The sequence below is a fragment of the Abramis brama genome (genome assembly GCF_963993115.1).
Source record: "Abramis brama genome assembly, chromosome: 22".
In the NCBI taxonomy this organism is placed as follows: Eukaryota; Metazoa; Chordata; class Actinopteri; order Cypriniformes; family Leuciscidae; genus Abramis; species Abramis brama.
Window position 1 is genome coordinate 34,283,893 of NC_139984.1, and position 14,631 is coordinate 34,298,523.

General features: G+C 37.5%; 1 protein-coding gene across 2 annotated transcripts in view; it reads right to left on the bottom strand.

Annotated features, from left to right (window-relative positions):
• LOC311072813 (NACHT, LRR and PYD domains-containing protein 3) overlaps positions 1–14,631 on the bottom strand; it is a 31,164-nt gene that overhangs the window by 13,648 nt on the left and 2,885 nt on the right. Inside the window, exons 2-13 of one of the 2 annotated variants that reach the window (XM_084098095.1) lie at positions 12,041–12,084; positions 11,046–11,141; positions 10,043–10,138; positions 9,256–9,316; positions 8,328–8,535; positions 6,369–8,091; positions 4,555–4,728; positions 3,769–3,942; positions 3,427–3,600; positions 2,124–2,297; positions 1,085–1,258; positions 783–956 (exon numbers count right to left, since the gene is read on the bottom strand). In XM_084098095.1, the coding sequence (XP_083954221.1) occupies positions 783–956; positions 1,085–1,258; positions 2,124–2,297; positions 3,427–3,600; positions 3,769–3,942; positions 4,555–4,728; positions 6,369–8,091; positions 8,328–8,535; positions 9,256–9,316; positions 10,043–10,138; positions 11,046–11,141; positions 12,041–12,057 (3,245 nt within the window). In that variant the 5' untranslated portion in view covers positions 12,058–12,084. The remainder of the gene's footprint in view (positions 1–782; positions 957–1,084; positions 1,259–2,123; positions 2,298–3,426; positions 3,601–3,768; positions 3,943–4,554; positions 4,729–6,368; positions 8,092–8,327; positions 8,536–9,255; positions 9,317–10,042; positions 10,139–11,045; positions 11,142–12,040; positions 12,085–14,631) is intronic. The other variant, XM_084098096.1, reaches the window with a different exon arrangement.

Below are 14,631 nucleotides of genomic sequence, written 5' to 3' on the forward strand. Positions count from 1 at the left end.
TGATTAGATAATATAATAAAATATCACTCACTGCATTTTCTCTAGTTTACAGTAAGGCTCTTCCAGTAAAACATTTAACATTTGAGAATGAAGAAATTAAGACAACCATAAACAAAAGTATTGTTATTGTAACAGTTACTATTATATTTTTCTTATTTTGCAGTGAAATATTGCAGTAGAAATATTTATTATTTTGTTTTAATTTAGATTTTTTAACATTTGTTTCATTAATTATAATAATTTTGTATTGCTTTTAATTATTATATAGCCATACTGATATTTAATAAAAGAATTGGCAAAATTGATGAACTGAACATACAGTAACCACAATATCAGTCCACTGAAATTATTTTACATTGTGTGCTATTGGCTTTATATGTATGATTGTTGTAAAAAAAAATTGCACTTTATTTCAGTAGTCCACTTTAGATATTCTACTAAATATAAGTAACTTTGCACCTACATGTCAACTAACACTCATTAGAGTATCAGTAGACTGTTAGGTTCGGGTTAGTAGAATAAGTTGACATGTAGTTGCAAAATTACTTATAGTCAGTTGAATGTCTGTTGAGGAGCATCAAAATAAAGTGTTAGCAGATATTAATCAGACAGTCTACTGATCCTCTAATGACTGCTAGTTTACATGTAGTTGCAAATATACTATGTTATAGAGCATAGTTATAGTTATAGTTATTAGAGTAGACTATCGAAATAAAGTGTTACCTTAAATATATCCAAAAACACAGTATGTGAATATAAATAATATTTAAAATATCACTTACTGTAGATTCTCCAGTTTACAGTGTGTATCCTTCAGTAGATCAGACAAAAGCTTCACTGCTGAAAATCCTGGTTTGTTCCAGCTCAGATTGAGTTCTCTCAGATGTGAGGGGTTTGATATCAGTGCTGAGGCCAGAGCAGCACAACCTTCCTCTCCAATACTGTCATATTCCAGCCTGCAAAGAAGAGAACGACTGACATTTACTGCTCAACACAAATTCTACATTCAATACAGAATACAAATGAAACATTTAAAAATATAAGACACGTTGATTTGATAAAATGATTAACAATCATCACTCACTTTAGTTTCTCCAGTTTACAGTGTGGTTCCTTCAGTAGCACAGACAGAAGTTTCACTCCTAAATCTCCTGGTTCATTGTAGTTCAGATTGAGTTCTCTCAGATGTGATGGGTTTGATAAAAGACCTAAAACCAAGGCAGCACATCCTTCCTCTCCAATACTGCAGCACTCCAACCTGAGGAGAGAAAGATACTCTCAAGTGAAAATAGTTCACTTCTCTTGGTTATTTTAGTCTGGACCCAAAAGGAAAATTTTAAATTTAGTCTTGGTTCGCTTAGCATTTACACTGTCATTTCTAACACTGTACTTGAAGATATAAAGCAACAACAACAATACATATTTTCTGTGTGCTGGGCTAAACGCTCATTGTATGTGTGTATATAGGATAATATTTTTTACTTGCTGAGAACTCATGAAGGGCTTATAAAATGTGTAAAGGAGTCAAAACAGCGACAGGAATTCCTCCGTCACACACGCAAATTAAGATCTGCTGCGAGGAGACATGGTTCTGATGCCTGTACTGAACTGTAATGGGAAACATTGCGATCATGACGAGAAGAACAAGGAATGCTTGAACAATCTGTCCTTTTTAGTGTTGCATCTCGTGACATCACATCCTGCTTTTGGTCCATTTAAATGCCTTTGGATGTTGCACCATACCAGAGTTCATTTGGAAGTGAACCGAGACCCAGCTTTTCAGGGGTCTTGGTCCACTTGTTTGCGCAGCAGGGTTCGTCTGGCAGCGTTCACTAACAGTGCAATCGCACCACAGTTCGTTTTAATCCAACCAACCCTGCCAAGTGTGAACACAGTCTTACAGCTCAACACTCATATTTTGCAAGTAAAAGTTGAGCATTTAGAAATGTGGACTGTTGAAGTTAACAGTACCTCACTAAAGTACTTGGAGAGAAACATTCACTCCAACATTCATATTTATGAGCTACCAGAAATGCCAGCTTACACATCTAGTTAAAATTTATTTCTTCATGTAATGTTGGCGAGGTTGTGTTTTGAAGTCCTGAATAAGAAACATCACTCACTGTAGTATTTCCAGTTTACACTGTGGATCCTTTAGTAGATCAGAGAGAAGCTTCACTCCTGGATCTCCTGGTTTGTTCCAACTCAGATTAAGTTCTCTGATGTGTAAAGGGTTTGATCTCAGACCTGAAAGTAAAGCTGCAAAACTTTCCTCTACAATATTGCAGTCATCAAGCCTGCAGAGAGATAAGGAAAATCACATTTGCATCTGGAACATTTTGCCTGATGACAAAATGACAATTCTTTTTCTTCTCACCAAGCACCAACATTTAAGCATTAATTCTCCATTCATAATTAGTTATAAGTATGATAGTGGCATGTTTAAAATATAGCAATTGTTGTTTATGACTGAGAGTCAAGGAGTCAGATACTGATTAGCAAACCTGTTTATCATATTTATTATATCTCTGCCCTCTGGTGAAGGGTTATTATTGTTAACTAAAACTATAACCATAACAAAAAAAGGTACTTCAATTTAAACGTTCCTGAAATAAATGATAACAAATAACTTTTGTAACACTTCACAATTAGGTCTCATTTGTTAACATTAGTTAATGCATTAACTAAAACGGAGCAATATATTTTAAAAGCATTTATTAACCTTTGTTAATGCTATTTAGTAAACAATATAATTGTTAATCATCTGCTCATGTTAGTTCACAATACATTACCTAATGTTAACAAATATAACTTTTAATTTTTAAAAAAGGATTAGTAAATGTTGAAAGTAACATTAACTAAGATTAACAAATGCTTTAGAAGTATTTGCCATTGTTAGTTCATGTTAAATAATGTAGTTAACTAATGTTAACCAATGGAACCTTATTGTAAAGTGCACTTATTTTATTTCAGCTAGTTGCCAAGGCAACATGTCTCATTTTTGTTTAGATTAACTTGAAGTACTAAAATAACAAACTCAATGAACTAAAACTAACAAATAAAAACAATAAAAACTATTTATACATATAAAAAAAACTAATAAAATGTACAAAAACACAACAAAATTACTAAAACTTTAACTAAAATTAAAATGATAACCAAAAATATAAATAAATAAAAAACTAAAATGTAACTAAAAAGTGTATTTATTGTTTACTAATTATGTTCACTGTCCTGCAGAGTTTAGGACCAACCCAGGTCAAACTGAACTGCCTGTAATATTCTAGTACTACTGAAGACTTTGATTAGCTGGTTCAGGTGCATTTGATCAGGGTTGACTCTACAGGACACTATGGCTAGGGATATCATGCCAGCATTGTTCCAACTTAAGCATTTTTGCTTAAAATATTGAACAGTATAACTCACTGTAGTTTCTCCAGTTTACAGTTTGGGTCCTTCAGTAGACCAGAGAGAAGCTTCACTCCTGAAGCTCCCAGTTCATTATTGTTCAGATTGAGTTCTCTCAGATGTGAGGGGTTTGATATCAGTGCTAAAGCCAGAGCAGCACAACCTTCCTCTCCAATACTGCAATCATACAGCCTACAGAGAGAAGAAACACTCAGTGTTTACATGTGCGACTCAACAGACTTTAATTAAGCTGTATTGCTGCTTAAAATGTGAATGCAACAATTTTTGTGTATTTGTTGTGAAAAAATTTAAGAAAAAATTCATACATTCAAAAATATATATAAAACAGATATTACTCACTGTATTTTCTCTAGTTTACAGTGAGGATCTTCCAGTAGAACAGACAAAAACTTCACTGCTGAATATCCTGGTTTATTAGAGTTCAGATTGAGTTCTCTCAGATGTGACGGGTTTGATATCAGTGCTGAAACCAGAGCATCACAACTGTCCTCTCGAATATTGCAGTTACACAACCTGCGGTAACATTTGCATTAAATTTCAAATTATTCATATTGAGCACACTCGTAATATCAGAGCATAAGACATTTAGAGAGGAAAGAAATGTCATAAAAACTGGACTGAAACACACTTTGCAATACAGCGCATCAGTCCCACCCACTTTTTCAGTGCTGTTAGTTCTGAAAGTATTTTTTCCAGTCATTTTTCCCTTTGGGATTTCAAATAGTCTTCGTTAAAAGCATTATAAGCCATGAATCAAACCAACCAGGTAAGAGGAGAATCACAATATTTCACAATATTATTACAAAATTTAATTTGAAGCAAAAAAGTATTTGAAAGACCGCCTCGATTTCATCATTTACAATGCTTCATGGGAGTGGCCGGAGCTAACGAGATCTTTAGAATCGTTTTGCTTGTCTCAACTCTCTGATTAATGGAATTTTCTGTGCAGCATCATGGGTAACATAACTCACAGTAGGTCTGACTTTAACGGTTAATAAGTTATCATTTATAAGTAATCACATCAGAGTTTTTACTTCTGGAACCCGAATGTTAAAACTGCACTCTATTAAAAAAGGCATCCACATAGAATCATACTGCCAAACATACTTATACACAGGGTCTTACTTCAGTATCTCCAGTTTACAGTGAGGATTCTTCAGTCCCGCAGAGAAAAGCTGTACTCCTGAAACCTGGAGGTTGTTGTCACTGAGGTCCAACTCTCTCAGACGTGAGAAGTTTGAGCTGAGCACGGAGGCCAGGGCTGAACAGATTTGATCTGTGAGATTACAACCCCTCAGACTGGAAGAGAAAGAATATTTCTGTGCTGTTATCCCCAATAACAGCACACAGTATAGATTTACACAGACACTAATTTAAACCAGTTCATGTAATCCTTGAATGTGACCCTACTTTCTTACCCTTAGACTATTTAAATCTGGTCTTATAAGTGTGCTTATTAATATGTTATTATTAAATTAAAATTTTCTTAATGTAATGTGGACTAAGATTGTAATTGTGCAGCCCTAATTTAACTATTTAAATTACCTTTAATTTGAAAGCCATGTTTCTAGCATCTGTAAAACCACATTCTTCCATCTTAAAATATATCTAAATTACCATATATACTTTCAATGAAAAATGCGGAACAGTAAATTCATGCGTTCATGACCTCAAGGCTAGATTATTGTAATGCTCTACTGGGTGGTTGCCCTGCACGCATAATAAATTATCTACAGCTGGTCCAAAACGCAGCCGCTAGAGTTCTTACTAGTGCCAGCCCTGTGAAAGGCCTCATCGACACGACAGCCATCGGCACTGATCCTCAACAAACTCGTCTCCATACCGGTGAGATGACTCCGACTTCCAAACAGATGGAACTGGATAAATATTCTGAATGTTCTGATCCAATCTGACTTCTGACCTGTAATGCTGCCTGAATCATAATCATACACTGTTCGCTCGTTGGCCAGAGGAGAACTGGCCCCCGACTGAGTCTGGGTTCTCCCAAGGTTTTTTCTCCATTCTGTCTCCTGATGGAGTTTTGGTTCCTTGCCACTGTCGCCTTGGCTTTTGGCTTGCTTAGTTGGGGACATTTAATATTTAACAATATTATTGATCTGCCTTACTTAAGGTGGACGATGATGCAATTTTCTTCTAGAAACAAACTTTGTTGTATTATTTTCATGTTATCACTGTGAAGCTGCTTTGATACAATCTAATAAATGTTATTCTTTTTTGAGCATTATCCAACGTGTTGTTTCCTTTGTCGCGGCTTGCGTGACAGTAATTTTGTTGTTTTTGCCATTTTTGTTAGTTTTTATTATTATTTATTTCAGTTTTAATTATTTTATATATCAAGTTAAGCTAAACAGAAAAAAAAAAATGTTGCCTTGGCATCCAGATGAAATAAAATAAGTTTATGGTTTATTTATATTTCATTTTAGATAAATTGTTTTATTTCAAGTAATGAAAATGTTTTTTATGGATTTTGTTTAACTACAATAACCATGATGTAAGCATTTCCCCATCGCTAGAAACACAGAAATATTTATATATATATATATATATATATATATATATATATATATATATATATATATATATATGTCAAATACTTTATATATATATATATATATATATATATATATATATATACGTATATGTGTATGTACGCATATATATATATATATATATATATATACATCTTTATATATTTAAAATACAAATACTTACTTTGTAAACAGACACATTTGTTCCCTTAATGTTAAAAAATTGTGTTAGCAATCTGGAAGCTCTTGTTGCACACTGGACACGGTTTGTGTGACTCTAGTGAGCTGTCGCACGTTTTTTTACCCACCAAAACTGTACAAGTATCAGCTACATTTTCTGTACTTTTTTTATTTCTTTATACAAGCAACTTAATACTATGATATACTTACTCCACTTTTCTGGAAGCTTTGACCACCGGCAGCAGCCTCAGGAGACACTCCTCTGACAGATCATATTCCCTCAGTTCAAACTCATCCAGGTCCTCCGTGGAGTTCAGCAGGACGAACACAAGCGCCGACCACTGGGCCGGAGAGAGCTTGACTCCGGAGAGGCGCTGGGCACCTGTGCTGCGGCTCAGGTACGTCTGGACCTCCTGCACCAGGGAATGATCATTCAGCTCGCTCAGACAGTGAAACAGATTGATGGACTTCTCCGGGGAAGGATTCTCTCGGATTTTACTCTTGATGTACTCGACCGTGTCCTGCGTGCAACTGGAGCTTTCTTTCGGTGTGAATAATCCCCTCAGGAGAGTCTGATTGGACTCCAGCGAAAGCCCCAGAAGGAAGCGGAGGAAGAGATCTAAGTGTCCGTTCTCGCTCAGCAAGGCCCTGTCCACTTCGCTCTTCATAAAATCCGTCAATGAGCAATTTTTCTTGTCCTGAGCAAAGGAAAGGAACTTGTACAAGGCAGCGAGAAACTCTTGAACGCTCAGATGCACAAAGCTAAACACCTTCTCCAACTGCAGCCCAAACTCCTCTCTGAATATCTGCGTACAAACTCCAGAGCACACGGACGCTTCTCTGACATCAATGCCACACTGTCTCAGATCCTCCTCGTAGAAGATCAGGTTCCCCTTTTCCAGTTGTTCAAAAGCCAGTTTCCCAAGTGACAGGATGCTCTTTCGGACCTCCTGAAGATCCCATTTCCCATCATACTTCTGGGTCTTCAGTTTGGTCTGGACAATCAGCAGGTGTGTGAACATTTGAGTGAGAGTCTTGGGAATCTCTGCACCATCCGCTTCACATATCTTCTCCAGAACAGTGGCGGAAATCCAACAGAACACTGGGATGCGGCACATGACGTGCAGGCTCCTCAATGATTGGATGTGTAAGACAATCCTACTGGCAAGACGCTGATCTTTTATCCTTTTCCGAAAATACTCAGCCTTCTGAGGGTCTCTAAACCCTCTGACCTCTGTGACCTGGTCGACACACTCTGGAGAGATCTGATTGGCTGCAGCTGGTCGCGTGGTGATCCAGAGGCGAGCAGATGGGAGCAGGTTTCCTCTGATGAGGTTGGTCAGCAGCACGTCCACTGAAGCCGATTCGTTCACATCCCACAAAATCTCATTATTCTGGAAGTCCAGAGGAAGACGCCACTCATCCAGACCATCAAAGATGAAGATCGTTTTGAAGTCGTTATATTCTATCGGTTTCATTTCTGTGAAAAAACAGCAGAGAAGCTCCATCAGACTCATCCGCTTCTCCTTCATCAAGTTGAGGTCTCGGAAAGGAAGTGGAAATATGAAGTGAACATCCCGATTGGCTTTTCCTTCAGCCCAGTCCAGGACGAACTTCTGCACAGAAGCGGTTTTTCCAATTCCGGCGACTCCTTTGGTCAGAACCGTCCTGATGGCTTTGTCTTGTCCAGGTAAGGGTTTGAAGATGTCATTACATCTGATCGCTGTCTCTAGATCTCTGGATGACGAGGTCTCGATCTGTCTCACCTCATGCTTGTCGTTGACGTCTCCAGTCCCCCCCTCTGTGATGTAAAGCTCTGTGTAGATCTCGTTCAGAAGTGCCACGTGCCCTCCATTGGAGACTCCTTCGCTGATTCTCTGAAATTTCTGTTTCAGTCTGGACTTCAGTTGCTGCTGACTCACTGAGATCAGCTCTGCAATATGCAATAGAAACAATTCTGAAATGAGTAGACCATTAAATAAACAGAAAAACAATGCATTATTAATCTGTGAACAAATTGACTCAAAAGCTTAACCATATAAAGCCTATTGTATCATACTGTTTTTGATACGCAAAGGCCTTTAAATGATCACAACTTTGCTGAAAAACCCATTGCACACAATCTACCATACGCCTCCACACAAAGAGAGTTTCAAATGGGTCTCGTACTGGTCTGTAGTGTGTTAGCGAGGTCTGTCTGGTTCATCTTCCGCAGGACTTGAAGCGAGATCCTCAGAACTCCCTCACTCACTCGGCTCTGACCCTCATCATCATCCTCCTCCTCACTCACAGAGCATGCTGGGAAATCTGGCCTCAGCAGTTTCTTGAACCTGCTCAGCTCTTTCTTCATCAAACAGATGTTTGTGTCCTCAAGCTCCTGAAATCAGAAATCACTGCGATTATACCAGCCGTTTGTTGTAGTCCTTAAAAAGTGATTTCTGTAAAAGAAAATATCTCCCTTTGCTTTGAACTTTGAGCGTTGTAATTTTGCAGATGTTGTTTATGATCAAACAGCAACATTACACACTAACTAAAGTTAGAAAAGTGAAATCATAATCAACCACCCCTTTAAATAATAATTATAAAATAATTTATAAATAAGTACATTTTTATATATATATATTTTACAGTACAACTGTAATACTAATATTTACGGCTGTCTTAATTTCTTTATTTTAAAATGATAAATTATTGTAAAAATAAATTATTATTAGCCTTAAAGTGTCTCTTCTGATGATTAGAGTTTCTCATTATAAGTATGTGAAGATGGTTTGTGCACGTTTTGTTTTCAATTGCATGTTAAAGTGACTCAAACTTAAAAGATTAAGCATTTACTGTGAACAGAGACGCTGAAAACACTGGATCACGAGCTGCTCGCGTGTAAATAAACACAGTGTCGTGCTTCGCTCTGAAACTCACAGCGCAAACATTAATTTAATTCAATCGCCTTTGAAATTTGATAAATAGCACTAAGCCACATCACAATTGTAATTTGATTGATCATGAAGTCCTAATGTAAGAAGTGGGACTAATATAATATTCAGTCAAGAGGCCTATAATTCCTATAGTATTTGACCAAACACACAATAAAACTCACCCTGAAGATGGCATCCAGCGACATCTCGCCATTTGAGGATTTTGATCCCTCCTGTTTGTTACTGTAGTTGAACATGTAAATATTTACTCAAGCATGTAAATACATTGATTGTGTCCATTCCTCAGTATCAAGTACATGAATAACACTACAAGCCCTTGATATAATTGCTGAAAACATGAATCGACAATGTCAACTCATTATCCAATAAGTATCATTTAAAGAGGACCTATTACGCCCTTGATAAAGTCTTGATGTTGTTTTCAGGTTTTCCTGCTTGAATGTTGATTATTTTCCTCATATTCTCCATTGTTGCGGCTCCTCTCTTCCCAGTCTGTCAGTAACGCTCTGTTTAGTTCCTGTCTCTATGAAGCCCCTCCTTCTGAAAAGCACACTGTTCTCTGATTGGTCGGCTGGATCAGTGTGTTGTGATTGGTCGAGCGCTGCAAGTGTGTTTGGGAAATGTCCCGCCCCTTTCCATAACCACCAGTTTAACACACTACTAACTAACTCAACCAGGCCCCGCCCCTTTATTCTGCATATTAAATATTATAATGAGGAATATTGAGACGTGTTCATTCCCGGGAGAAACTCAAGACTACAATGGAGGCGTTTCAGTCTTCAGAAACACTGACACTGATATAGAGAAGAACTGGAGCTTCTTCATGATCAAACAGCAACATTACACACTAAACACAGATGAATATGGCTAGAAGCAGAATTGGTGCTCTTTAAATGATCATCTGATAATCTGATAATAAATGTGCTTCATCGAGGAGATGTTCCTCACCTCAGTTTAGCAGAAGAGCCTTCCGAACTGAATCTAGGTGGAGGATCCATCGACGCGTCGGACACACAGCTCACACGTGAAGGCGAGACGGATCTCCTTTTAAAAAGCAACAAACAGATGATAAACACATTTCTAACTGAAAAACTGAACAGATGCCATGAGTTAAATGAGCCTAGTTTAATTTTGCCAAGGTGGGACTTTTGAAGTATCTATGCCATTATATTTTCAGTACATTATTTTATAAATAAAATCGTGATTTACGTGGGAGTTTACTCAGTTGTAAGTCACTTTGCTTCACGTGTCTTTCTGCTGTAGTAAATGTAAGAATAACTTTGCTGTTGGTAATATTTCAACTGGACTGAAGCAGGTTTACTTGATTATCTAGACATAGTTACATAGTTATTTGAGTATCAAATATGATCATCAGGCTTTTGAGGAAGGTTTAATTGTTCATCTCTCAATCATCATTGTATTGCAAACAGAGCTTTGATCATAAAACTAAGCATCTAAATATCATCTTACTAAGACATATTATTGGCAGATATTGATATTTATATGCTTTTTTTGGCAAGTATCTGCGATATCTGTGATAAATCTCTCATTGATTTACACTATAAACATCAGAATTCCGTATACTGTAAATATCAGCATCTGCACCATATATTTGCTCAGTTTGGGCCTCTGAATAAAACTGAGGCTTCATATTCTCAATATATCAGACTATATGAGCCATAAAAGCCTGATGGATCAAATATAATAATCAAATGTATTTTGTGTAAAGGTTTAATAAATTGTTCCATTTCACTAAATTATCTGACTTTTATTTAATATTAAAGGCTGTACAGGGTTAATCAATACTGATATGAAACACAATTACAGATGTTGTGTAATTAAAATAATGTCTGCAGAGTAGTGTTTATGTAATACTAGCACTTGTACTCGTTATGTAATGTACTTGATTAGTCTCCAATAGTCTATGTAAACCTCACATGACGTTCCTCACCTCCGTTTAGCAGAGCTGAGTTTAGGTGGAGGATCCATGGACGCGCCGGACACACAGCTGGACACACAGCCGGGCTCAGGAGAAGCCGAGACAGATCTGTGAAACAATACAGAAAAACAACAGCAGTTTAATACTTTAAAAAAACTGTAAAAATATTATGTAAATTCATGGGTAGTAAAATGTCTAAATCCTGAAGAACATTCAGTTATTAATTTTTTTTTTTAAATATAAAAGCTTTCCTGTAGCTCAAACAGTAGAGCGCTGGCGCTTGTAACGTCAAGGTCATGGGTTCGATTCCCAGGGAAAGCAAGAACTGATAAGAATGTAAATGTGTAGCTTGAAATGCAACGTAAGTTGCTTTGGATAAAAGCGTCTGATAAATGCATAAATGTATTTACTTGGAAATGAGCAGCTTTCAACTATTGCCTCTTTGACCATGAGGAGCCTTGGAGTCAAAAAGCTTGAGCTTCACTGATCTAAATCAAAGTTGTTGAATATCAGCCACAATAATGTAATGTAGTAAGGTATTTAAATATTTAGACATGATATTTGTAAATTTTATTTAATTTCTAAATAATTGTTTAGTGGCTGATGTTGTAATCCAGAGCGTCAAAAATAAAGGTCACACTTTGCAATACAATCTCATTGTTAACAGTTATTGTATTAACTAACATGAACTAACAGTAAGCAATGTTTAATATTTTATTCTTTTAATAATATCCTTTATATTATTAAATCACCTTTGTCAACGTTAGTGTAATTTGTTCATGTTAGTTCACAGTGCATTAACTAATGTTAACAAATACAACTTTTGATTTTAATAATGTATTAGTAAATGCTGAGATTAAAATCACTTACAGCACCTTTAACATGTTGATTTAATAATAAATGTTGTCAAGAATTTAAATACTAATCAATCTAATAGCAATCTATCAGTGTGCAGACATTCATATGAAGTTAAAATGATGTAATGTTGTATGATTGCTTGTCGTCACCTCTTCCTGGAGTCCATGGTGTCCTCTGCATTCCTGTCAACAAACTAACAGACATTTGCTCTTAGACATGATTCTGTCTCAGCATCGGGAGAACACACTCGGCCTGACACGCACTCACTCTAATGGAGCCTGACAATAAACATTATACCAGATACCAGATTCATCAGCCATATGTTGGGTAAATCAGGGTGCGAATTACCCAATGCCCTTTGGAGGTGTATATATATATATATCCATGCAATAAATGCCCGTCCTTGAATAAGCGCGGGTTTATAGCGTATTTAATTCAACAGCTCAGGTAAAGTTAATGTCTTGACCCAGGGCCTAAAATAATCACTAGCCAAGTGCGAGTAAATTCGGTGTTGGTGAGTATATGAAAAGTGTCAATAGCCAATTGGCTGGTAACATTTTTATGAATTCTAACAATGCCTTGCCAATTTAAACATTCAAGTGCAAGACGTGGAAGGGAACGCAATTCATATCCTGAACTGGTCTCTTTCACGTCTTCTTTGCGCTTGAACAGACATATTCTAACAAAATTGTCAAAATGCCTGTCTTGACAAGTATCCTTGTAAACATAGTCAGTTAAAGCTTCAGTTGGTAACTTTTGTAAAAAATTATTTTTTACATATTTGTTAAAACTGTCATTATGTCCTGACAGTAGAATATGAGACAATAGAATTATAGAAAAAATCAAGCTCCCCAGGCTCCTCCCAGTGGTCCTATTGCCATTTGCAGAAATACACCGCTCCCGGTAAGAAACAACCAATCAGAGCCAGGAGGAGTGTCTTAGCAGTGTCAATCAAGCTCGTGTACGCGCTGATCACCTCCCTCTCTCGCACAGCACAGCGCGCACCGTCGTTCAAAATCAAGATAGCCGGTGTGCCGCGCAGCTGTGCTAATGGCGGACAACTAAACAACTAAAACTGCCAATTTCTCGAGTGGCACCAGCTCATACAACAAAGACAGGTAAACAGAAAAAGACCGATGACGATAAACAAGCCCGTCGGAGCCCATTGACTCGGTGTCAAAACTCTAGCCGCATAGCATACAGATAAAATGTCACGCACTGTGCAAAGCAACAATAGAAACCTACTAATTCACTGGCTTGTCATGTTGCTGAAATAATGTACTAGCAAACCTTATTTAGCATTACACATCGCTAGAATAATTACTTAGATACTGTAACGTTACCATTATATTATCTTGCTAGCTATTTATAACTTATAGAAAGAGTGCAACATTATGAAGTTACATTACATGTATTGCAAAATACGTAATGATTTGAGGACCAAGTTTGTAGTCAAAGTATGGGCAGGCCATAGTCAATGTAAAGCATATTGTTGATGTTTCATCCCTACCAGTGAATGTGCGATAACTGTTTATCCGCCGTCATCAGTGGCCCTGCATGTTTACTAGCCTGCGTGTTCACGGCAGGCTCCGTTGTGGGGGAGGAGCTGTGGGGGAGGAGCTGTGGAGGGAGGAGCTGTGGGGGAGGAGCTGTGGGGGAGGAGCTGTGGAGGGAGGAGCTGTGGGGGAGGAGCTGTGGGGGAGGAGCTGTGGGGGAGGAGCTGTGGAGGGAGGGCTGTAGCGCAGCAGAGAGCGAGGGGGAGTGACCTGTAAGCTGTGGTTGTTCAAATTTTCAGGCTAAGTCAACGTTTTCTAAAAGTTCCCTACTGTAGCTTTAAGTCACTGAAGTGAACATGAAGAGTTGAGAAAGAAAACGCATGTGTATCAGAATACTGGATCCGTGCAGGTCTTAAAGTGACAGCAGCCTAATAAACCTGTGTTAAAGGAGAAGTTCACTTTCAAAAAAACTTTTGCTGATAATTTACTCACCCCCATGTCATCCAAGATGTCCATGTCTTTCTTTCTTCAGTCGCAAAGAAATTAAGGTTTTTGATGAAAACATTCCAGGATTTCCCCCCATGTAATGGATTCTATTGGGACCCAAACGGTAGAAGGTCCAAATGACAGTTTAAGTGCAGCTTCAAAGGGCTTTAAACGATACCAGACGATGAATAAGGGTCTTATCTAGCGAAACGATCGGTCATTTCCAAAATAAATAAAAAAGTTTAAGTTTTATAAGCACAAACGCTCGCCTTGCTCTGTTCTGTGATGCGCGTTCGTGACGTCACGTAATACGCAATTACGTTGAAAAGGTCACGCTTGACGTGTTTACAAATGTGCGGAAGGAGGACCATATACACATTTTCAAATGTATTTGTGTCAGTTTATCGTTTAAAATGCCCATTTCGTGTGCGTATCCTCGGTGTTTTAATATTAAAAAGCCAAAAAGAACATTTTCTTCAGGACAGAAATTTTTCAAGCGTGACCTTTTCAACGTAATTGCGTATTACGTGACGTCACGAACGCGCATCACAGAACAGAGCAAGGCGAACATTTGTGCTTATAAAACTTAAACTTTTTTATTTATTTTGGAAATGACCGATCGTTTCGCTAGATAAGACCCTTATTCATCGTCTGGTATCGTTTAAAGCCCTTTGAAGCTGCACTTAAACTGTCATTTGGACCTTCTACCGTTTGGGTCCCAATAGAATCCATTACATGGGGGGAAATCCTGGAATGTT